Genomic DNA, 24,308 nt, shown 5'->3' with positions numbered 1-24,308 from the left:
CATCATAATCCTGGGAGGTAAGTAAAGCAGTGTTACAGTCCACATATTACAGGTAGGAAAACACATCCAAGGAGGTAGAACGACTAGCTGGCCAGCGGCAAAGGTGAGTCCACTTTTCAGTAAATCACAGGCAACCCACATGCCTCTCCCTTCCCCATGAGAAGCTAAGCTCTCGCAGCAGAACCTAAAAGGATTTAACAGATTCTAGAAGAAGAGAAAATTGCAAACCTATTATTAGCATTCTTTCTTTCTTTTTCCTTTCTAAGCATTCTTTCTTTTCCTTGGTGACCCAGCGTAGTTTCTGCAACATATGTCATGCATTAAATGGGAGGGCCCACTGGAGGCTCTGGTGTGAAGTGAACACGAGGATTTGGCTAGTTGGGCAAATCAGCCAGCAAGTCACTAATATACAAATTCTGAATGGTCTGCTCCATCTAGCCCTGCTCGATCACGAGGGTACAGTTCACCTCGTACCGCCAGCACCCTCAAACTGGGATGTCTGCAGTCACAGTATCACGAGAAGTGGGGTCCAAATCTTAGGGACCAAGGCCCTCCATGTGCCAGATGTACCAACCAGGAACTCACCATCCTCCCCATGATTCCTGTCCCCACCATCTCAGCTTCCACTTCTGAGATGTACGCTGCATGCTCTTGTTTGACATATAACAGCAGCATAATCCCAACCAGTCGGATGAGCTTTACCTGGAAGAGATACGAGCATTCAAGTCATGGCATTAACTAGGAGTCAAAAGGAAAAGTAGTCCGGAAGCTGGCTGAGAGTATTACGGAGGAGTCCTCCACACCAGGACACAGGGTAATCACCCGAGTGACTCCGTGATAACCTCAACAGCCTACAAGTGCCAAGACCTGCCTCTTTCACACCCAGAGAGGCCTCTTCCAGACGGCCTGGAACTGAAAATCTCAGGATCATTAGGGCTGGCTTTTGATGAAAGTCGCAGAAGAAGTGAAAAGTTATCTTAGCATTTCCCTGCATAGCAACAAAAAATTAGAAGGTCCCCAACTCCTCTCTTACCTTTGCATATTTGGCATCTGGATGAAGACCCTCTGATACAGCTTTAAACCACTCTTCCTCCTTTGGGGTATCATGGAAGAAAAAGGCTTCTTTACTCAAATCAAGCTCCTGGAACCTATTAGGAGAAGCAACCAGAGAGTAGAGAAGGGTAACGTGTGAGATGGCACGTTCGCACGTTGGTTTGGGTGTGTAAGGCCTAGCTTTCTAGCTAAACTGCAGGACCCTCAAGAGGGAAGAAGAATAAACACTTAGCGACAAGGGACTAAGTTCCTCAGTCAAGGAACTTACCAGGTGCTTTCACAAGCAGCAGCCCATTTCTTCTTCATAATGAACCTGAAGTAGTTAGAAGAGTCTCCATTTTATATCCGAGATCACTAGCTCGCCCAAGCACCAAGTGGCAAATGGGTTCAAACCTAGGTCTACATAAATTCCAAATTCTAGGCCCTTTCCACTCCTGTACAGGCTTCTTTGCTGTCCCCTCCCCACCAATAGTACCCAGTGCAGTGGTGACAAGACAGCAGGTGTGAAAAAAAAAATGACAGATGGATGGGGCCTTTTTTTTTCTTTTAAGCTAACCTTCCTTCCCTGGCAAAAGATATTTTTGCTTTGTGACCAACAAAGTGTTGAATGTCTAAGTAATTAAATTCAGTTCAAGGTGTACCGATCTTAACAGAGGGCTGCACTCAAAATTAAATAGTAGCATTCAAATGCCAAGCACATCACTTGAATAGTGCCAGAAATTTGTTTACTGTGAGGAAGCACACTAACAGGGGAACAGCTGTTATTAAGCATATGCTCATTTTTCAATCCCTTCACCTGCTGTGAATTCTCAGTTATAGATCCATGCCCCCATCCCTTCAACTGCAGCTACACGTTCTGGAAAATGCAGAGGCAACTAGAAGAGAAGCACTCACCCCACACAGTATACATCTGGGGCCTGGATACCATGGCTGAGCCAGGGCTGGAGGCACTCCTTAGGGGACTGTCCATTCACATTGTATGTTCCCACAAAAAACCTGTTGCCAAAGACAATCAATCAGTCACTTGGGAGGACTATGGACATGACGGGGAAAGCACTGGATGCTGATTCTGCTCGGTTTCAGTCTCTCTGGACTGGAATTTGAAGCCTTAAGAAATGTCACATCTATCCTAGACCAGTGCAAATGGCACCAAGGGGTGACGTGCAGTCTGCCGTGATATTTGTTGCTTTTGTGATAACTTCAAACAGTAGAGGCCCACTCCGAACATTCCTACTTAGCTTTAACAGCCATTAGAGAGCCGTAATCCACAAAATGACTGTTTACTGTGTGTACCAGTGAAATGAAAAAAGGAAAGTACCCCGGTAACTACTTTCCGAAAGAAAGCAACACCAGTGTTCAGACAATTCACTGTTTATATTCCTAGAAGCAACGTTACTTTGTGTTATAGTCCCAATGTAATGATTTACAAAGATCTGGCAGTCATAAAAAGGAACAAAATTGGGTCATTTGTAGAGACGTGGATGGATCTAGGGACTGTCATACAGAGTGAAGTAAGTCAGAAAGAGAAAAACAAATATCGTATATTAACGCATATATGTGGAACCTAGAAGAATAGTACAGATGAACCGGTTTGCAGGGCAGAAATAGAGACATAGACGTAGAGAACAAACGTATGGACACCAAGGGGGGAAAGTGGGGGTGGTGGAATGAATTGGGAGAGTGCGATTGACATATATACACTAATATGTATAAAATAGATAACCAATAAGAACCTGCTGTATAAGAAAATAAAATAAAATTCAAAAATTCAAAACTAACTGAATAATAAAAAGATCTGGCAGAATCCTGCACCCTTTATTCATGTAACTTTTGCTCACCTTGCCTAAAAAGATTACCAAACACTAACTTCCTCTGACTAATTTCAATTCAAATGACTTTCTTCAAAGGCCCCCAAAAGGGGCTTCCCTGGTGGCGCAGTGGTTGAGAGTCCGCCTGCCGATGCAGGGGACACGGGTTCAATCCCTGGTCTGGGGAGATCCCACATGCCGTGGAGCAACAAAGCCTGTGAGCCACAACTACTGAGCCTGTGCTCTAGAGCACACGAGCCACAACTACCGAGCCTGCGCGCGCTGCAGCTACTGAGCCCACGTGCCGCGACTACCGAAGCCCACGCGGCTAGAGCCCGTGCTCCGCAACACGAGAAGCCACCACAATGAGAAGCATGCGCACCACAATGAAGAGTAGCCCCCGCTCACCGCAACTAGAGAAAGCCTGCGCACAGCAATGAAGACCCAACGCAGCTAAAAAAAGAAAAAGAAAATGATGGGAGGGACTCTGTACAGGATTTGCTTTCAAATCCAGGGTATGGGGGAATTGCTTAAATTTCAGAGAGGTGAGTGATCATTTTGCTGCGGAAACAGTCTAAGACCCAGTGAGCTACCTGAAGTTCTGGATATAGGTATAATCCTCTTCTTTCTGCATTAGATGTGATTTCACGATTGTATCTCGCAGTCCAAACTTCTGCATGGATAAAATATGAGCCTTGTCTGATACTGTGATAGTGGAGGAGCGAACCATGTCAATTATATCAGATTTGGACTTATTCTGTCTAGAAAAGCAAAAAAAAATATTTTTATTAAAAAAAGTTTTTATCATATTTTGATGAGTCCTCCTTGACAAAGTACATGAATATAAAGCTAGAAGATTCCACACATCAGCATCTGAATTTCAGAAGACTTAAAAGCCTAAAGTAAAACTTATTTGCTAAAACAACACTATTTCTATGAAGAACAAAGTAAACTTATATGTTGTTGATTGTATAGTACATTGGTCCAGAGATAATAGGTTTGTAGAATCTCAGACCAGAAGGAGACCTGGAAGATAATCTAATCTGATCCCTTCATTTTTCAAATGAGAAAAATGAGACCCAGCAGCGTCAATGATTCATGCGGCTGGGTGGCAGCAGAGTGTGAATCAGAACTCGGTTTAAACAGTGCTCTTTCTGGACCCTGGGCCTCACGTAACAAGACTATAGAACTATCTAGATCTTTTGACTTGATAATTCCCCTGAATCTCTAATCCACAGGAATACCTGAAATAAAAAGAAAGGCAATGAAAATTTATATTTTATTATTATTTGTGTAGTTTTCATAGTCATACTAAAAATTATTCAAATGCCAACATTTAAAGTTAAGCAAAATTTGGCATATGTACATAACAGAATCCTAATAAATGCTCAGAAAACTTTTGTTGAAGATTACTTAATGAATTAAGATACATAAAACACTTGAAACAATTTCTGACATTGAATAAATGCCACTAAAGTGCTTAATTTTAGATTGTCATGTACATACTAATTAAAACTATGTAAAATGCATCTATGTATATCAGGAAGGCTCAAAAGTGAATTGAGAATGATAGATTTAGCTACGTTTAAAGTCCAGGGATTGTTCCTTACTGTTTAAGTGTGTAATTTAAATATTGACACAAGTAAGTTTTTATCTTGACCAGATGATTCCAGCTATGACCAGTAGGGGGCACTGGAGCACACACTAAATATAACCGCATCAGAAAAAAGAAAGGAGTAAATAAAAACGGGGAAAAAGAAGTATCTTCAGCGTCAGGAAACTCCTAAAAGAATGGGAGGGAGAGGGCTTCCCTGGTGGCGCAGTGGTTGAGTCCGCCTGCCAATGCAGGGGACACGGGTTTGTGCCCCGGTCCAGGAAGATCCCACGTGCCGCGGAGCGGCTGGGCCCGTGAGCCATGGCCGCTGAGCCTGCATGTCCGGAGCCTGTGCTCCGCAACGGGAGAGGCCACAGCAGTGAGAGGTCTGCGTACCACACACACAAAAAAAAAAGAATGGGAGGGAGAAATCAAATGTTTCTAATCTACACTTCCGCGGTAGGGTTAGACTGCCAGTTTCAAATCCTAGATCTGCCACTTGCTAGCTCTGGATCTTGGGTGAGTTATATAACATCTCTTCTTCACCTGTTTCCTTAGCTGTGAAACAAAGAAAATAATGGTATCTACCTCTTAGGTTAAAGGAAGGTAATCCATGTAAGTGTATGATGCCTGGCACACATAGGAAATGCTCAATAAAAGCCTAACATTTCCTAGGCCAGTGACTGTGGGACAATGGACATTGTGCACAGCAATGGCCTCAGTTCTACAGTCAGGAAAACCTCAGCCCTAAGAGGCACAAGTGAAGGGAGAGCTGCATTACCTTGGGAGCAAGTTTTCTGGTTTATCCTGACCCCAGGAGCTTTGGTCCACAAGCAGACCCTTCCCATCTGGTCTTGACTCATCAAAGGAAGAACCACCTAAGGGGAGGAGGAAGGAATTAAAACATACTTACATATGCTTTACCATACAGACTACAGCTTCTCAAACTGTAGTCTGGGAATGACTGGTGGTTTTCATATTGCTTGAAACCATAAGAAAGGCCTAGGCTGGTGTCTGGATGAAGCTCCCAGAGAGCAGGATAGAGAGGGGAAAAGAAAGTATTTCATCCAGATGTCTTTACTACTGAAAACATAACTGTCCCAGCTAGTTTGACCCCCTTTTCTTGGAGATGGAGTGCATTACAGAAGGAACAAAAAGCTAAGAAATCTGCAGACCTAAGTTCTATCACCAGCTCTGCTATTTATTAACCTTTTGACTTTGTGCAAACCATCTAGCCTCTCCTGATCTCAGTAACTTGACCTGTCCTGCCTTCCTCTCAGGCTTATCGTAGGGATTGAATAGTTGACACGAGTAAGCACTTTGAAAGCCACGCAACATATTATAAAATATAACGTAGCGATGTTATTACCATTTACTGCAAGTGAGATTTAAATTCCAAGGAGGAAAAAGGCAAGGGTCAGAGAAGTAAAATTGGGAAGGCCCTAAGTGCTTGCCATTGTCAACGCAGCACCTTGAAAACCAAGGAGCCCAAGGACCTGCAACAAAGAAATATTTGGGGAAAGTTGCTAAATCAAGACAAACTGGAAAAGGAAAACCAATCTGCCAATTTACTGTTTCTTTGCTCCTTAAAAGCCAGATCCCTTGTCAACAGGGAACAGCATGAAGAGGCCACAGAAAGATGCTGCTTCGATCCACAAGGTACAAGGAGCACCAGGGGCATGAAACATCACTAAGGAATTCTGCTCTGAAGACTATTACTAAACATGGATTTGTCAACCATGCATTCACAAGAACGAGAAAAAACAAACAAAACACTGGAGCTGAAAAAGAAAACACGATCATTTGAAACATGAAGATAGTTACGTTTCAATGCCTCCAATCAATCAACAAGGGCTTTCAATTTTGCTTCCTAAATTGCCTCTCAAATCAATCAATATACTCCTATCCCCAATATCACTATACTAGCCTAGGGTTACCAACAATTCCCTGGAACTAGTTGAGGGAGACCTCAACTAGTCTCCCTGCTTCCTCTTTCACCCCACCCTCTCTAATCCAATCTCTACACTATGGCCAGAGGAGTTTTTGAAAAAATGACGACATGGCTTAAAACCTTTTAAAAGCTCCCCATTGGATAAATCCAAGCCCCTTAATACGGGTGCCAAGCCTCTTCCCAGTCTGGATCCTGCCCACCTCTCCAGACACATCACTCACCACAGCCCCCTACCTCCTTGAATGCCATACTCCAAGTATACTAAAGTTACTGCAGTTATACAAAGATCCCATCAGAAACCGACTTCCTTCTTCCTCACTCTGCTTTCCGTGGCTAACTCCTACCCATCCTGTGGCCAGGAGTCAGCAAACTTTTTCTGTAAAGGGCCAGAGGGTAAATGTCCTAAGCTTTGCAGGCCACATAGTCTCTGCAACTATTCAACTCTGCCATTATAGTGTCAAAGCAGCTATAAGCATCAGTATGCCAATAAAACTGTATGGTCACAGATGTTTACATATTATATAATTTCCACGTCACGAAATGTTATTCTCTTTTAATTCTTTTCAAACATTTAAAAAATGTAGAAACTATTCTTAGCTCATGGGCTGTACCAAAGCAGGCAGCAGGCTGGATCTGGCCCAGGGGAATGTAGTTAGCCAACCCCTGGTATAGATATATCTTAGAGGCCATTTCTTCTAAGAAGCCTTCTCTGATTCCTCCCAAACTGGTCAGATGCCCTGACACAGATGTTCCCATAGCTCCCTGTACTTCTCCCACAATAGGCTTGATTGCTGTGTGTTGTAACTGTCTCCCCAGTTAGCCAGTAAGCCTACTGAGGACAAGACTATGCCTTAATACTAAACCATTTGATATTAAATCTTATATATCTTCATCGGTTTACTGCATGTTATTTCTGCTAAAGTGTAAGCCCCATGAGGTGGGGACTTTGTCATCTTTATGCTATTTCCCAGGGACCTGGAGCAGCACAGGTGCATAGCAGGTACTCAAGGCGTCAAATGCAAGTGTCAGGAAACTTAAGTTGAAGTCTAGCTCTACTATCATCTTCCTGTGTGACAAGTTACTTCCTTTCTTCGGGTCTTACTTTCTTCATCTATAAAGTAGGGACTTAAAAAATATCTCATAGGGCTTTACAACGTGCAAAGGCAAACTTAGGAATAATGCTTAGGTGTTGTTTCTGCATGTCAGTGCTTTCTGAGGACTCCGTCAGGCCATCTCCTGGGGACAAGTGGTTTGTCCCGTGGACTGGGCTTCCGTCCAGGAGTGGGCAGTGTAGTGACTGGAAAACCACCTTGCTGACCTGCGTCTCGTTGATGCCCCGACCCCGTATCTCTCTCTGGACTCCGTCCAGCAAGAACTAGAACATCTTCATTCACGACTTCATGTAAGGAAATGTTAAGGCATGGTTGGGGGGATTTCCAGCCACAGGGCAGTCTTCTCGGAATCTCTTCCCTCCTGAATCTGGTACGGAAGCTGGCTGTCAGCAGCTCTTTACCAAGTTTACCATCGCACAGCCCCACGGTCCCCTCTCCGGCCACAGCTTCCTGCCCTTCCTCCTCTTCTGCTTCCCTACTGCCACGCTGCCCTTTTTCCAACCTCAGACCTGCAGTCCCTTGTCACCCAATCGAAGAGGTGACATCAGGGATTTTTTTTCCTTTCTTCCCATGTTCGGTCATCACGTCCTACAAATCGTCTCTCCTAAATACTTTTATACCTGAACTTCTCTCCTATCCCTACTGCCATGCCTTAGTTTGGGCCCTTAATATTTCTGGAGAGCACACTCAGTGATTTCCCTGCCACCATTCTCACCCCCTCCAGTGTATACTGACAACCTCTAGAAGGAAACACAAATCTGAGCAGGTCTTTCCTGTGTGTAAAATCCCTTAACTTCTAACACGTTTGTAGTAAAACCCAAACCTCTAAGTATTACATACAAGGACCTTTATAATCAGCCCCAGACTACCTCTCCAGGCCCATCTTCCACCCCCCACTCAAACCACTCCTCTCTCGCCCCCAATCCAGTCACATCAAAACCATTTATTTTTTTAAGGGAATTCCCTGGCAGTCCAGTGGTTAGGACTCTGGTTAGGCGCTTTCACTTTCACTGCCGAGGGCACGGTTTCGATCCCTGGTTGGGGAACTAAGATCCCACAAGCCGCGCAGCGACCGGGGCGGGGGGCATTTAAATGTTGCCTCTTCACCACCACCCCCGCCCCGATGCTGGGCATAGTCTAACCACCCTCAAACCCGCCTGCATGTATCGAACTTCAAACTCACCCTTCAAGACTCAGCTCAGGAGTCATCTCCTTCGAAAAGCCCTCTCTGGCCCTCTCCTTCTACTCTTACCCAGTGCTTACTTCTATCAAGGCATTTATCGTAATTGTAACCATGCTTATGTAATTTTATTTGGCCGAGCTGCACAGCATGTGGGATCTTAGTTCCCCAACCAGGGATCAGACCCGGCCCTGGCAGTGAGAGTACCGAGTCCTAACCACTGGACCGCCAGGGAATTCCCTGTAACCGTGTTTAACTCTTTTTTATCAATCTTTCCTCTTTAGCTAGACCACAGGCTTCTGGGAGCAGGGGCTAATGTTCTTCTTCTGTGGCCCCTGGCTTACGGCAACATGAAATATAGCAGGCAGTCAGTAAACACACACTGAGCAAACAACCTCAGGGCAGCGGTTAAGCTCACAGTCATTTCTGGGTGCTTTCTGATGACCACCTTTCACACCTACAACTGAAACCATTTCTGAGTAAGAGTATACCTAATAGGTCAACCAGAGCGACAACTGCAACCTTGATCTGGATGTACAGAAGTAGAGAGTGTTCCATTTCTCTTGCGAATTCTGTGCATTGCACTGCACATATTACAGAACCCAAACCCCTCTCACATGCCTGGCTAAATAGATAACACTGACCCTGGAGGCTCCTTCCTTCGCCCAGGCAGCACTATAACCTAATACAGACCCACAATCCCTTATCTGAAACCCTTGAAGCCAAGTGTATTTTGGAATTCAAAATTTGGGACATTTTAGAAAGATAATACATAACCTGTACCGTGTTATACAGCACCCCAGCAGTCAGAGGCAACATCCAGAAACCAATAACGTTAGGAGTTCCTCAGCGCAACTTATGAGTAGTAACACTTAGTGGGATAAATAAAGCTTATAAATAGTCTCCTGTCAGTTCAAGCAAATCTTACTGCCAAAGTGAGCTTGGGCCAAATTTACAAAAAAAAATTTATTTTCCACCTTCAGAGCTTTTAGGACTTCAGAAATGCTGATAAGGAATTAAAGGTGGTAGTTAAGAGTGTGGCCTATATGCATCAGAAAGGATTGAAATATGTGTCTATGTACATATATACCACATGTTTATAAATATATAAATTTAGACAAATACATATACAGATGGGAAAGTCTGGAAAGTATACACTGAACGTCAACAGTAGTCATTTCTCGGTGATAGGATTGCTTTTTCTTTTTGCTTATAGGTACTTTCAAAGTTAGCTAAAATAAGATGTATTTGTATATATGTATATATAAATGTACTATAATTATATAAAGATATATATGTAATATATACATAAGATATATATATTATAAAGATATATATATTATAAACATATATATATACCAATATCAACATATAGTCTTTGGAGTCAGACTTAGATTCCATTTCTGGCCCTACTTACTAGCTGTATGACCCTGAACAAGTTATCTCACTTCTCTAAGCTTCTGCTTCCTGAACTGAACAAAGATAACAGTATCCACCTCCTATGGCTGCTATCTTCTTTTCTATGGTTAATCAAGGCCACCCCTCACTGCATGGCCAAAAGGTCCTCTAGAAGCCAAACCAGACCTGTTGAAGGCCCAGATCTACAAAACAAAGACAGGAGGCATGACCTCCATTTCAATGTTTTATAGCCAGGCCTGCCACTGACTTGGGGTCTGGGATTTTCCAAACACATGACATCACACAAGGAGAAAAAGCAAATTCACACCAAAATCCAAGTACTCTATTTCTTTTGAGAATTGCCCAAGAGGCAGCAACATTATTTCTTAATTCAATGGCTCCTTCTGTCTCCTCCTCCTGCTCTGCTTCCCCACTGCAGGTCCCCCAGTTATTTACAGGTACTCCCCAAGATCCAGACCAGTGCTACCCGATCGATGATGGGGTTCTACAACTGCACTGCGCAAAACTGTAGCCACTAGCTACACTTGAACAGTTAAAACGTGGCAAGAGTGAATGAGAAACTGAATTTTTTATTTACCTAGAGTAAATTTAAATAGCCACACGTGGCTAGAGGCTACAATACTGGCCAGTGCAGCTCTAGATCTTGTTCTTCTCTTCTACAAGAACCATCAGCCATCACACCCAATTCTAAACAGAGCTATCCAGCTGTGCCTGAGTTCAGGCCCTGCACTGTCCACTGGGTACTTCTACAAGATGCTCTGTGCACGGGTGGCTCCCAGGTAAAGCTGTGCTTTGACTTCTGGGCCTGCCCCTGAGCTCCCCCTGCTGTCACCAGCACCATCATCGCCCTGTCGGCCCGGTTTGCCATCTGGCCCTTCGCTCACCCCTCTCCTTAGCTCCCCAGAGCCAGTCAGCCATCCATCTCTTCGTTCTCACAATTGCCTTCCTCCAGGCCATCCTCTCTCCTCACCTGTTACCTCAAGAGCCTCCCAACTAAGAGATCTTCCTGCTTCTCCCTACCTGATTTACCAATTTTGTCTTTGGACTTGGCCAGATTAGACACTGATTTCATCTCTCCCTGCTCTAACACTTTCAGTATTACACCACCACTTGCAGGTGAAGGTCCAAACTGGTTGGACTGACACAAGAGGCCCTTTGCAAACTAGTCCTGCTCTCTCTCGCCGTCCACCACCCAAAGACAGCCGATTCTAAACAGACAGGTTCCCCATGCACATCGCCCTCACTCTGACTTTCTGGCCCTTCTGCTTCAAAGTCCAGCCTCAATTCCTCCACCCTCCATCACCAAGCCCTCCTCAACCACACTAAAGCTCAGCAGTCATTTCTCCGAATTCTGAACGCCTTCCTGTCTATATGACTTGTCTGGAACTTTAAGGGAAATTAGAGTGTTTTTGGAAAAGCCCTGTGGCTTTGGAATAAAATGACTTAGATATTTCACTGGCTCCATCCATAACCTCATAGGAAACCTCAAGCAAATTACTTAATTTGTTTTGTCATTTGTAAAATGAGGATAACACCACTGAACTTACATAGAAGCCAAAAGGATAAACAAATGAAATTCTTTTTTTTTTTTTTTTTTTTTGCGTTACGCGGGCCTCTCACTGTTGTGGCCTCTCCCGTTGCGGAGCACAGGCTCTGGACGTGCAGGCTCAGTGACCATGGCTCATGGGCCTAGCTGCTCCGCGGCATGTGGGATCTTCCCGGACCAGGGCGCGAACCCGTGTCCCCTGCAACAGCAGGCGGACTCTCAACCACTGCACCACCAGGGAAGCCTAAATGAAATTCTTAATGGGTCAAGAGCCATGGACAATGCCTGGTACACAGCACCATATGCAGGAACGGTTAGTTCTCTTCCCTCTGCTCTACTTCTCCTCACCCCCACTGCTTTGATAATAATGACTGCCATTTATCAAGTCCCCTCGAATAGCTAGGCTTGTGCTAAGTTCTTCACGTGTTATTTCTGATTACTGGCCTCCTTTTACAAATAAAGCTATTAAGGCCCAGAGCAGGTAGCACACATGCCCAAGGACACAGAGCCAGGCCAGTAAATTGTGCAGCTGATATTAAAAGCCAGATCTGCTAGACTCCACAGCCTCCCCTTTTGCCAAATGAGCACAACATCTTCAATAAAACTATAAACTCTTAGGGGTAAGTACTATATGGAGAGAAGGATTAAGTCCGTTTGGATAATAAAGCCAAAGTACCACCATGGTCTCCACGGGTTGTGTAAGTGTGTGGCTGTCACTACTAGGTGGAGATCAAGTCCTGCCCTTCCTAAGCATCTACTAGACGGGTCTCGGAGGCGGTGTCCCTGCTTATCTCCTCAGTCACTGGCCTTGGTGTCCCATTTCCAGCACACTAGAAGAACTTGCAAAACCATGTGAGCAGTCTGTTCATATTTTCTATTTCTTCCTGGTTCAGTCTTGGCAGGTTGTGCATTTCTAAGAATTTGTCCATTTCTTCCAGGTTGTCCATTTTATTGGCACAGAGTTGCTTGTAGTAATCTCTCATGATCTTTTGTATTTCTACAGTGTCAGTTGTTACTTCTCCTTTTTCATTTCTAATTCTATTGATTTGAGTCTTCTCCCTTTTCTTGATGAGTCTGGCTAATGGTTTATCAATTTGGTTTATCTTCTCAAAGAACCAGCTTTTAGTTTTATTGATCTTTGCTATCGTTTCCTTCATTTCTTTTTCATTTATTTCTGATCTGATTTTTATTATTTCTCTCCTTCTACTAACTTTGGGGTTTTTTTGTTCTTCTTTCTCTAATTGCTTTAGGTGCAAGGTTAGGTTGTTTATTCGAGATGTTTCCTGTTTCTTAAGGTAGGATTGTATTGCTATAAACTTCCCTCTTAGAACTGCTTTTGCTGCATCCCATAGGTTTTGGGTCGTCATGTCTCCATTGTCATTTGTTTATAGGTATTTTTTGATTTCCTCTTTGATTTCAGACCAATCACAAGCACTGAAATTGAAACTGTGATTAAAAATCTTCCAACAAACAAAAGCCCAGGACCAGATGGCTTCAGAGGCGAATTCTATCAAACATTTAGAGAAGAGCTAACACCTATCCTTCTCAAACTCTTCCAAAATATAGCAGAGAGAGGACCACTCCCAAACTCATTCTACGAGGCCACCATCACCTTGATACCAAAACCAGACAAGGATATAACAAAGAAAGAAAACTACAGGCCAATACCACTGATTAACATAGATGCAAAAATCCTCAACAAAATACGAGCAAACAGAATCCAACAGCACATTAAAAGGATCATACACCATGATCAAGTGGGGTTTATTCCAGGAATGCAAGAATTCTTCAATATACGCAAATCAATCAACGTGATACACCATATTAACAAATTGAAGGAGAAAAACCATATGATCATCTCAATAGATGCAGAGAAAGCTTTGGACAAAATTCAATACCCATTTATGATAAAAACCTTGCAGAAAGTAGGCATAGAGGGAAACTTCCTCAACATAATAAAGGCCATATATGACAAACCCACAGCCAACATCATCCTCAATGGTGAAAAACTGAAAGCATTTCCACTAAGATCAGGAACAAGACAAGGTTGCCCACTCTCACCACTCTTATTCAACATAGTTTTGGAAGTTTTAGCCACAGCAATCAGAGAACAAAAGGAAATAAAAGGAATCCAAATCGGAAAAGAAGAAGTAAAACTGTCACTGCTTGCAGATGACATGATACCATACATACAGAACCCTAAAGATGCTACCAGAAAACTACTAGAGCTAATCAATGAATTTGGTAAAGGAGCAGGATACAAAATTAATGCACAGAAATCTCTGGCATTCCTATACACTAATGATGAAAAATCTGAAAGTGAAATCAAGAAAACACTCCCATTTACCATTGCAGCAAAAAGAATAAAATATCTAGGAATAAATCTACCTAAGGAGACAAAAGACCTGTATGCAGAAAATTATAAGACACTGATGAAAGAAATTAAAGATGATACAAATAGATGGAGAGATATACCATGTTCTTGGATTGGAAGAATCAACATTGTGAAAATGACTATACTACCCAAAGCAATCTACAGATTCAATGCAATCCCTATCAAACTACCACTGGCATTTTTCACAGAACTAGAACAAAAAATTTCAAAATTTGTATGGAAATACAAAAGACCCCGAATAGCCAAAGCAATCTTGAGAACGAAAAACAGAACTGGAGGAATCAGGCTCCCTGACTTCAGACTATACTACAAAGCTACAGTAATCAAGACAGTATGGTACTGGCACAAAAACAGAAATATAGCTCAATGGAACAGGACAGAAAGCCCAGAGATAAACCCACGCACATATGGTCACCTTATCTTTGATAAAGGAGGCAGGAATGTACAGTGGAGAAAGGACAGTCTCTTCAGTAAGTGGTGCTGGGAAAACTGGACAGATACATGTAAAAGTATGAGATTAGATCACTCCCTAACACCATACACAAAAATAAGCTCAAAATGGATTAAAGACCTAAATGTAAGGCCAGAAACTATCAAACTCTTAGAGGAAAACATAGGCAGAACACTCTATGACATAAATCACAACAAGATCCTTTTTGACCCACCTCCTAGAGAAATGGAAATAAAAACAAAAATAAACAAATGGGACCTAATGAAACTTAAAAGCTTTGCACAGCAAAGGAGACCATAAACAAGACCAAAAGACAACCCTCAGAATGGGAGAAAATATTTGCAAATGAAGCAACTGACAAAGGATTAATCTCCAAAATTTATAAGCAGCTCATGCAGCTCAATAACAAAAAAAACAAACAACCCAATCCAAAAATGGGCAGAAGACCTAACTAGACATTTCTCCAAAGAAGATATACAGACTGCCAACAAACACATGAAAGAATGCTCAACATCATTAATCATTAGAGAAATGCAAATCAAAACTACAATGAGATATCATCTCACACCAGTCAGAATGGCCATCATCAAAAAATCTAGAAACAATAAATGCTGGAGAGGGTGTGGAGAAAAGGGAACACTCTTGCACTGCTGGTGGGAATGTGAATTGGTTCAGCCACTATGGAGAACAGTATGGAGTTTCCTTAAAAAACTACAAATAGAACTACCATACAACCCAGCAATCCCACTACTGGGCATACACCCTGAGAAAACCGAAATTCAAAAAGAGTCATGTACCAAAATGTTCATTGCAGCTCTATTTACAATAGCCTGGAGATAGAAACAACCTAAGTGTCCATCATCGGATGGATGGATAAAGAAGATGTGGCACATATATACAATGGAATACTACTCAGCCATAAAAAGAAACGAAATTGAGCTATTTGTAATGAGGTGGATAGACCTAGAGTCTGTCATACAGAGTGAAGTAAGTCAGAAAGAGAAAGACAAATACCGTATGCTAACACACATATATGGAATTAAGAAAAAAAAAATGTCATGAAGAACCTAGGGGTAAGACAGGAATAAAGACACAGACCTACTAGAGAACAGACTTGAGGATATGGGGAGGGGGAAGGGTGAGCTGTGACAAAGCGAGAGAGAGGCATGGACATATATACACTACCAAACGTAAAACAGATAGCTAGTGGGAAGCAGCCACATAGCACCGGGAGATCAGCTAGGTGCTTTGTGACCGCCTGGAGGGGTGGGATAGGGAGGGTGAGAGGGAGGGAGATGCAAAAAGGAAGAGATATGGGAACATATGTATGTGTATAACTGATTCACTTTGTTATGAAGCAGAAACTAACACACCATGTAAAGCAATTATATTCCAATAAAGATGTAAAGGAAAAAAAAAAAAAAACCATGTGAGCAAATTAGCCAGCAGTTCAAACGAGCAGGATTAACGCTTCTCAGTGCTGTGTACACACCACCAGGGGGCCGTCCCATGGCCTCTCCAAGACAGGGCAACACACACCAGTAAGAGATTCATTCACTTCACAAGGAGATAAACAGATCCCGATTCAGCTACCCAGAATCCAAGTCAGGCTGTGTTAATGATAACAATGATAGTAATATTACCATGAATAATATTAATAGCAAATACTTAAGGCTTACTGCATGCCGGGCATGGTTTTAACCTCTGTACGTGTATTTAATCTTCACAACTCCTCCATGAGGTATGTGGCATTATTATCACCACTTTACAGACTGAGATAAACACAGAGAGGTTAAGTAACCTGTCCAAGAACACAAAGCTAATAAATCGTACAGCCAGGATTCAAACCCAGGGAATCTGGGTGAAGAGTCTGTGCTCTTAATCAAAAACTATATTAACTATCAGAAAAATGTGGGGTTCAGAAAGCATTTCTGGCAGAGGAAATAATTTCAGCACAAAGAGACAGCATTATGATGTGCTCAGAAATAAGTAACAAAAAGCAGTATAAATAAGTAGAAATGAGAAGTTTTGTTTGAGGAGCATCAGGGGATACAGAAGAAGAGTGCTGGGGTTAGGGCTCAAGCATCAGATTCAAACAGACGACCTGAGTTCTATTCTGTCACGGACCTGGTGAGTGATCACAAGCATGTCACCTACTCTCACCAAGCCTCAGTCTCTCCATCTGAAAAATGGACATCCTCTTACAGAACTTTTGTGCTCAGGGTGAGGCCCACAGACCCACAGTAAGTGCTTAAGAAATGTAAACTGCTAATGATAATAGTCATAACAGTAATCAATTTTTATTTAAAAATACAATTTTATTTTTTTAATTTATTAGAAATAGATTTTTATTATATGTAAGGCCAAACTGTGAGACTTTGAATGCCACGTGGAGTTTGGATTTGACTCCAAAGGAGAGGTAAGTACATAGCACACACAGGGCAGGGATCTCTTGAGAGAAGCCCATAGCACGGGGCACCCAGTATTAAAAAGAATGGAGGGCTTCCCTGGTGGCGCAGTGGTTGAGAGTCTGCCTGCCGATGTAGGGGATGTGGGTTCGTGCCCCGATCCGGGAGGATCCCACGTGCCGCGGAGCAGCTGGGCCCGTGAGCCATGGCCGCTGAGCCTCCATGTCTAGACCTCAACAGGAGAGGCCACAACAGTGAGAGGCCCGCGTACCGCAAAAAAAAAAAAAAAAAAAAAAAAAAGAATGGAAAGAGGGCTTCCCTGGTGGCGCAGTGGTTGAGAGTCCGCATGCCAATGCAGGGGACACGGGTTCGATCCCTGGTCCAGGAAGATCCCACATGCCGTGGAGCAACTAAGCCCGTGCGCCACAACTGCTGAGCCTGCACTCTGGAGCCTGTGAGCCACAACTGCTGAGCCTGCGCGCCTAGAGCCTATGCTCCGCAACAAGAGAAGCCACCGCAGTGAGAAGCCCCCGCTCGCCGCAACTGGAGAAAGCCCGCGCGCAGCAACAAAGACCCAACGCAGCCAAAAATAAATAAATAAATTTATAAAAAAAAGAATGGAAAGAGCCAATGATTCCTGTTTCAGCCTGGCTACCACCCCAAATAGTTCTGTTACTTTCATAAAACTCAAATAACCAGGGGCTTCCCTGGTGGCGCAGTGGTTAAGAATCCGGCTGCCAATGCAGGGGACACAGGTTCAAGCCCTGGTCCGGGAAGATCCCACATGCTGCGGAGCAACTAAGCCTGTGAGCCACAACTACTGAGCCTGTGATCTAGAGCCCGTGAGCCACAACTACTGAGCCCATGCGCCACACTACTGAAGCCCGTGCACCTAGAGCCCGTGTTTCGCAAAAGAGAAGCCACCGCAATAAGAAGTCCGCACACCGAAACAAAGAGTAGCCCCCACTCACCGCAACTAAAAAAGAAAGCCCACATACAGCAGCAAAGTCCCAACACAGCCATAAATAAATAAATAAATAAATTTTAAAAATCAAAGAACTATGCTTCTCAGTCCCTTTCTTCCTTTCCTCCTTCCCTCCCTCCCTTTTCTTTCTCTCTTCCTCACTTTCTTTTCATTTTTTTAACATTTTAAACATTTCCCATAATCTCATGGCTTTAAAAAAAAGTACCACAGATTTTAACAATTAACATGGGCAGAGACATCTCTAAAAACACCTCCCATGCCCTACAAACCTGTTAAGCCCTGGACTCAGAATCCTAGTTGTCCCCTGTGCAAATCCAATTTAGGTTAGCAAGGACTAAATATCACTAGTTTAGCTCAAGGGGAAAGACGACGACTGTGCAATTACTTTTCAGCCACAGGCTGCAGTGGTCACAGGCTACTGGAGAGATGACTTTTTCCTCCAGGCTCTCTCTTCACTGGGCCTTCTGTGAACTGTCTGTGGTCTGGTGATAAAGCTGAAAGAGAAGTGGCAAAAGCAAACCAGGAAGGGTTGGGGGTGGAAAGAAGTACAGAGCCCGCTTAAAGAGGAAGGGGGCAGATGTCCTTCAGGCGACAAATCACTCGGGCTAGGAAATGTATGGGTCTAGAGGGTTCGAAAGACAACAGATTTTTGAGCACCTACTGATGTACGAGGCATTAGGCTGGCATTTGGGGAGGAGAGAGGATGCAAAATACTAAAAGCAGCAAGTTCGAGCCTGTAAAAATGTAGCTGAATGAACAGCCAACAAAGAGATGAAAAAGCAGAGGGTTTTACCAGGAAATAATAAGCAGTCGGGTTTGAAGTAAGAGGAAATGAAGGTGAGCTGGGGAAGATAAGACTCGAGAAGGGGGGCTGAGGCCAGACCACGCAGGACTTGAATGCAGTGCTGAAGAATCTGAACTTTATTCCTCAGGCTACAAGGATTGGCGCAGCATTCAAGTTCACAAAACAAAACACTAGGGCATGATAAAAGTCGTTCTAAGGCAAGCCCCAAGGGAGGAGGAGACAGGGGAGGAAGACTTGTAAGGACACCACTGCACTAGTTCAAGTAAGAGGATACCAACGTGAACCATGCGAATTTTTTTTTTAATTTTCAAAAAATTTTTAAATTGCAGAAAAAGAATGGACAGAATTTGGTTATTAGACATAGGAGAGGGAAGAGTCAAGGATGACTGAGGTTTTTAGTGATTATATTGACAGAAAAGAAACTGGAGGGAGGGAAGGAGTGAGGAAGAGAATGAACATAGTAATTTGGAAGAAACCAGCCTAGGAAAGGCCCTGAAGAGGGCAGCCAGTTTCTAAGCTCTTAGAGGTGGGCATTTGCAATTCCTAAATGTGCTTCCCAGAGGAAACCACCCCTAAATTAGCATCCCTTCGGTCCTGTGAGACCTTCTAGAAGGCAAACCATTCACTCCCATTTTACAGACGGAAGAGAGCAAAGTCAAGAGACACGTCCAGTATGATACCAAGGTGCAGTAACAAAAATAAATATTTAAGTATCCAGCACGTAGACATACACTTTGTTCAAATCCTCGTCATTCACATTTGGAGCTTTAGTTCACATACGCACCACCTGTAAAATCTACAAGTTTGTTACAGTAGATTTTAAGCCGCAAAGAAAACAAGCGAGCCAGTGAGCTTCTATGTCCCCAAACTGTCTTTCTGCTAATAAATATTGATGCCTCCCTCTTCCTGAACCTTCTGTCCCCGAGGACTTTTCTGTGCAAAGCACCCCTTCTAAGTGAACGTTTGTGGGTCACCTGCTTGCTCTAGGCTCCCACTGTAGAATTCCACAACAAACTGTTTTCTGAGGGCAAGAAAAGTCTTCAGGGGGTTCTCCTGTTCTAGAAACAAACAAAAGGTTAAATGCGACGAAGAGGGAAACGGAGAAGGGAACGACAGAAGGAGGAAGAAAAAGGAACACAGTTCTCTTTTGTTTAAAGGAACCAAGTGGGCCAAATTAATTTGCTTAGGAGCCTGCAGAGCTTCCCACAAAGGTGGAGATGATGGGCAAGATTTCCACATGTAGGATAAACATCTAGGAAAATTCATTTTCTCTGTGCTAAAAGGGTACGTCGGTCACACAGATTTTACTTATTAAGAGACGGGGGAGCAAGGAGACTGACTAACCCAGGGGCTGTTTTTCCGACATTCTCACTGGCTTCTGCCCTGGTAATCTAGGTTACCCTTTATGCTACCCTGAGTTATAAATAGCATTCATTTCCTTTCTCAGGCCAGACAGACTTTAATGCTTTATTTCTTGGGTCCAAGGGAAAAAATACTCACAGCACATCTCATTCTGAATTTGAGTTACTACCAAGCTACCTCGCTTTGAATCAACCATGGAATAAGAAAACCACTTCAAAACATCAAAATTTGTTTGTTGTTGCCATGTTGTTAAATTAGCCCAGAAAAGCCCAATGGGACTTCTGAGTAGCTGTTTCCTTTCTAGTACATAGCTCAGAATCCTCCAGAACACAGCTCCAGGGCTTTGCATGTGTCTGGGATGAGGCAGGTGAATATTTTATACAATGACATGGGTGAGTACTGAGCCCGATGAAGGATTCCCCAAGGGATAAGAGCACCTTCAGTTGTTAGACAGAAACAGGAAGGCATTTCTCCTTATTTCTTTTTAAGGAAAGAAAAAGCTACACCAAGAAGAGCAGTTAAATAAGTGAAGAAGCAGAAAAGCCCCTACTTACAACAGCTACTTGTCTGAGACCCATGCAAGGTCTAGGAGTCTGAAGAGGCCAAGAGAATCAGATGGAACAGGCTGCCACTCGACCAGAAGCTTTACATCTCACTTCAACATCACAACTTAGCTCAAAGATCCCGGTCTGAACCTGAAATGACACCAACCCCGATCTAAAACTTCTGCATTTCACTTTTCTGCAATTCCTACCAAGCTTGGCTTGACACTCCTGAATGCAGGAAAGACAAATCAAGGAAAAGAATGGACATTTTTGGAGAGATGCATCCAAGTGAGAGCTTTCCTTTCTCTACCAAGACAAAGGCAAGGACTGAAAGCCAGCTTCACTTTGCCCCCCAAATACCTAGGCCTTTGAGGGGCTCTTACCCTTGGCTCACCTCACAAGGTCCCCCCGTCCTGCTGAGCCGACCCCACACTCTCTTACTATGAATCACCAGATCCCTCTGTCAGACTGTCAGCTCCTTGCGGAAGCCCTGTTTCTCCTGATGAGCGTCACAAACAGCATTTTAAAGCAGTCTTTGGGTTGGTCCCCTGGGCTATCAGGACGTGGGAATTTTGATCATATGCATATAGGAAGCATCAAATTCGCTATCTGTTTCCCTTGGGGTTCAGGGACATCCAGAGGAGGCCCAAAGGGTTCCCCCAACCTGTTGTAGATGGTGTGACTCTCCTCTGAGGCCAAAGCAACTCTGGAAACAGAGCTGACCGAAACAGAACTGAGGGCTTGGTGCCAGTTCTTACCAATTTTAACATGAGCAACTTAGCATTTAGTAGTGTAACCCCACTTATTGTAGGTATTACGATGGGGACAAATCATTTCAAATTAAAAATGAAACCAAAACCTTGACAGTAACTCCTCACCAGCAAGTGGCTAGTTTCGGATTTCTGAAAGGTCACAGAAGATTCTGAGATCACTTTGCATTTATCACCCAGCGGCAGATAACTGCTTCAGAGCTGCCCCGACTTCTCACAGAAGACCTCCCTCTACTTAGGAGATGAAGCGCTCCAACAGGCTCTGGCGTGCTGGCTGAGAAAACAGAACCCACCTCTTTCTGCTGCCATCGGGCCTGTCCTCTGCCAACTGTCTGGATGCTGCCCTTTCGAAGGGGCAAGGGGAAGATATGTACTTAATCTTAAGCTCTCACCTGTCCCAGTACCAGAGCCCAGAATGTCATGGAAACTGATGCAACAGCTCCCTCAAGATCAGCCCTTCAAGTGAGCTAAGCCCATGAGAGATGCAAACTATCAGCACCATCGTGTGCTGCAACTGTATCTTGCAGAGGCTGCAACGGAAGAAAAGAACGAACACGGAGGAAGTCCTTTGCTCGCTTAGTTTCCTCCCATTTTACAAACTTGTGCAACGTGCTATTCCCCCAGCCTCTCACAGTTTCCAAGCCTTTTAAGAGCAAGTGGAGCGCCGGCCCACACTTACACGGCTACTTGACAGTTCCCTAGCAAACGGCTGAGAAAAGGGGCACAAGTGGGTACTAGTGGTCATGCCAAAGCTCAGACGTAACAGGAGCTGCATGGGCACACCCAGGAGAAAAAAAATACCAGGGAGCCCCGGGCAGAAAACCTAGGAGCTAGACAGAAAACAGAGGTCTGCAGGTCCTCCCAAAGCACCAGCCTGACCCAAATTTCAGCCCTGGGCCTCTCACTCTCCAGAAGACAACCTCCTGCTCAACAATTGGTCTTTTGTGCTGCACAACGTTATCCACCAAGGGCTGGGTGGAAAAAAAAACCTAATCCCCTTCACCTGTAACCTCATTGTGGCCTCCAGGCCCAGGGTGGACAGGGCTCTCCTGGACTCCAGGTCTGCGCACAGCCCAATCTCTCACAGGGGCTGAGGACCGACAGGAGAGCCAGGCAGCCCCAGTACACACACCAGTCCTCACCCAAAGGAAGGCTCCGTCATGGGGAGTGCACCTCCACACAAGTCAAACTCGAAGGTCAGGATGGAGAAACTGAGGCTCAGAGAGGGGCAGCCACCCGCCCCAGGTCACACAGCGAAGTCAGGAACGGAGCTTTAGTACTACCAAAACCCCGGCCTCGGGATTCCTGAGTACCTCACTGGCCCCCGCCTGCCCTCATCACGCCCGGCTAAGAATAACTAACATCCCCACAGCACCTCAGCCCCAATGTCTCCGCCTCCGTAGGGCCAGGACCTTGGTCTTTGCCCCGAGCGTCCGCCAGCCAACCCACAGACCCTGCCCGCCCGAGGGTCTGACCCGCCACCGCCCCGGAGCCCCAGCCCAGCGTCCCACCGCCCGCCGGACCTGCAGATTCGCGCTCCCGAGAGCCGGCGGCGGCAGACATTTCCCTGCCTGCTTCCTCAAGCTCTTCATCACGCCGCCCGGAGCCCCGCCCCCCGTTTCCACCCCCAGAGGGGCCCGCCCCCGCGTGCCACCCTCGCCAATCAAAGGCCGGGCTGCTCCATAGCTCCGCCCCCAAAGAGAACGGGGCCCGCCCCTGAAGCCTGGCCTCCTCCAATCCCCTTCGCGCCTTCCGAGATCGATACCTGCCTCCGCCAATTCCAGAGCGCCCGGGCCGGGTGCCCCGGGCTGAGTTCCAGCCGCGCGGCGTGGGCGGCTCGGGCTCCGGCTCCTTGCGCCTGTAGCGAGACAGCCACAGAAACTTAGGATCTAGGGCCTTGGTGTTGAAACCTGTGGAAGGAAAAAGGAGGGAATACTGAGCCACGGACTTGAAGAGCCGGTTCCACCTCCGCAAGGTGGATTTGCTCCGTGAGCAAATCGCTCAGCCTCTCCGGGGAGGCTCCAAGCCTGTTTCCCTGGCGCACAGTGTGGGCCTGAGATTCAAATACAATAATAAACATGAAAACGAAAGTGCTATACCAAGATAGACAAGCACCACTCCTGCGACCTGGTGGTAACTACGTGCCAAGGTCTATGCTCCTTAATTCTCACAACTAACTTTAGGAGCAAGGGAACGATTATCCGGTGGCAACTATTATCCCATGGCAACTGAGCTCAGAGAGGTGAAGTCTGAGGACGCAGAGTGAGTGGCAGTGTGGGAACTCAAATACATGTTAGTACTAGGGAGCGGGTTGGGGGCTTTAACTACCCATAATCTCCATCAGCAACTCGCAAGCCTCCCAAAAAAACACACTCTAAGTAAAAGCAGTGTGCCTGCTATGAAATATGCCTTCAAGACGAGTCCTCTGGTTCCCTCTGAACCAGATTGCCACTCTTCCTTCCTAGAAATTCTTGGGTCTTCTCTGCCTCTCACTCAAACCCAGGTCTGCCTGATTCCTAAACACTTGCTGTTTCCTATGCTATCCTGCCTGTTCTCCTTGTAGAACAGCATGAACCTGACCGAACTGAATTGGATTTGCAAGGGCATCATAAATGAAGAGACTTGGGTCGTAGGACTGACTATGGCACTCCCAGACACAGCTTTTAAATTATTTTCAGCAGTTACATGCCATTAACCCATCTGATCCTCACAAAACTCTTGGAGTAGTAAGGCAAGTTCGTATTTCCACTGTACAAATAATAAAGCCAAGGCTCATAGAAATAAAATATATTGTTCACATTCACAACTAGGAAGTGGCAGAGCTGGGATCTGAACTGAAATCTCTGGACTCCATGGGCTTTGGAGTTATAACCTGGGGTTCCAAACCTGGTCCTATTAACTTCCATTAATGAATGACCTCGGGT

The 24,308-nt window shown here is 44.7% G+C and overlaps 1 protein-coding gene across 9 annotated transcripts in view; it reads right to left on the bottom strand.

Annotated features, from left to right (window-relative positions):
• INPP5B (inositol polyphosphate-5-phosphatase B) overlaps positions 1 to 24,308 on the bottom strand; it is a 47,026-nt gene that overhangs the window by 16,562 nt on the left and 6,156 nt on the right. For 5 of the 9 annotated variants that reach the window (XR_007475267.1, XR_007475268.1, XR_007475270.1 and 2 more), the window contains exons 6-11: positions 23,154 to 23,294; positions 5,237 to 5,333; positions 3,455 to 3,622; positions 1,948 to 2,049; positions 1,034 to 1,148; positions 586 to 702 (exon numbers count right to left, since the gene is read on the bottom strand). Coding sequence is in view for 6 of the 9 variants with exons in the window: in XM_033422106.1 (XP_033277997.1) it covers positions 586 to 702; positions 1,034 to 1,148; positions 1,948 to 2,049; positions 3,455 to 3,622; positions 5,237 to 5,333; positions 23,154 to 23,294 (740 nt within the window). In the remaining 3 variants the exon portion in view is untranslated. Of the gene's footprint in view, positions 1 to 585; positions 703 to 1,033; positions 1,149 to 1,947; positions 2,050 to 3,454; positions 3,623 to 5,236; positions 5,334 to 18,171; positions 18,326 to 20,623; positions 20,765 to 22,907; positions 23,011 to 23,149; positions 23,295 to 24,308 lie in introns of those variants that run through there. The other 4 variants (XM_049705351.1, XM_033422095.1, XM_033422100.2 and 1 more) reach the window with 4 other exon arrangements.

This window comes from Orcinus orca, chromosome 1 (genome assembly GCF_937001465.1).
Source record: "Orcinus orca chromosome 1, mOrcOrc1.1, whole genome shotgun sequence".
Lineage (NCBI taxonomy): Eukaryota > Metazoa > Chordata > Mammalia > Artiodactyla > Delphinidae > Orcinus > Orcinus orca.
Note: the sequence above shows the minus strand (reverse complement) of the source record. Positions and strands in the feature narration are given on the sequence as shown.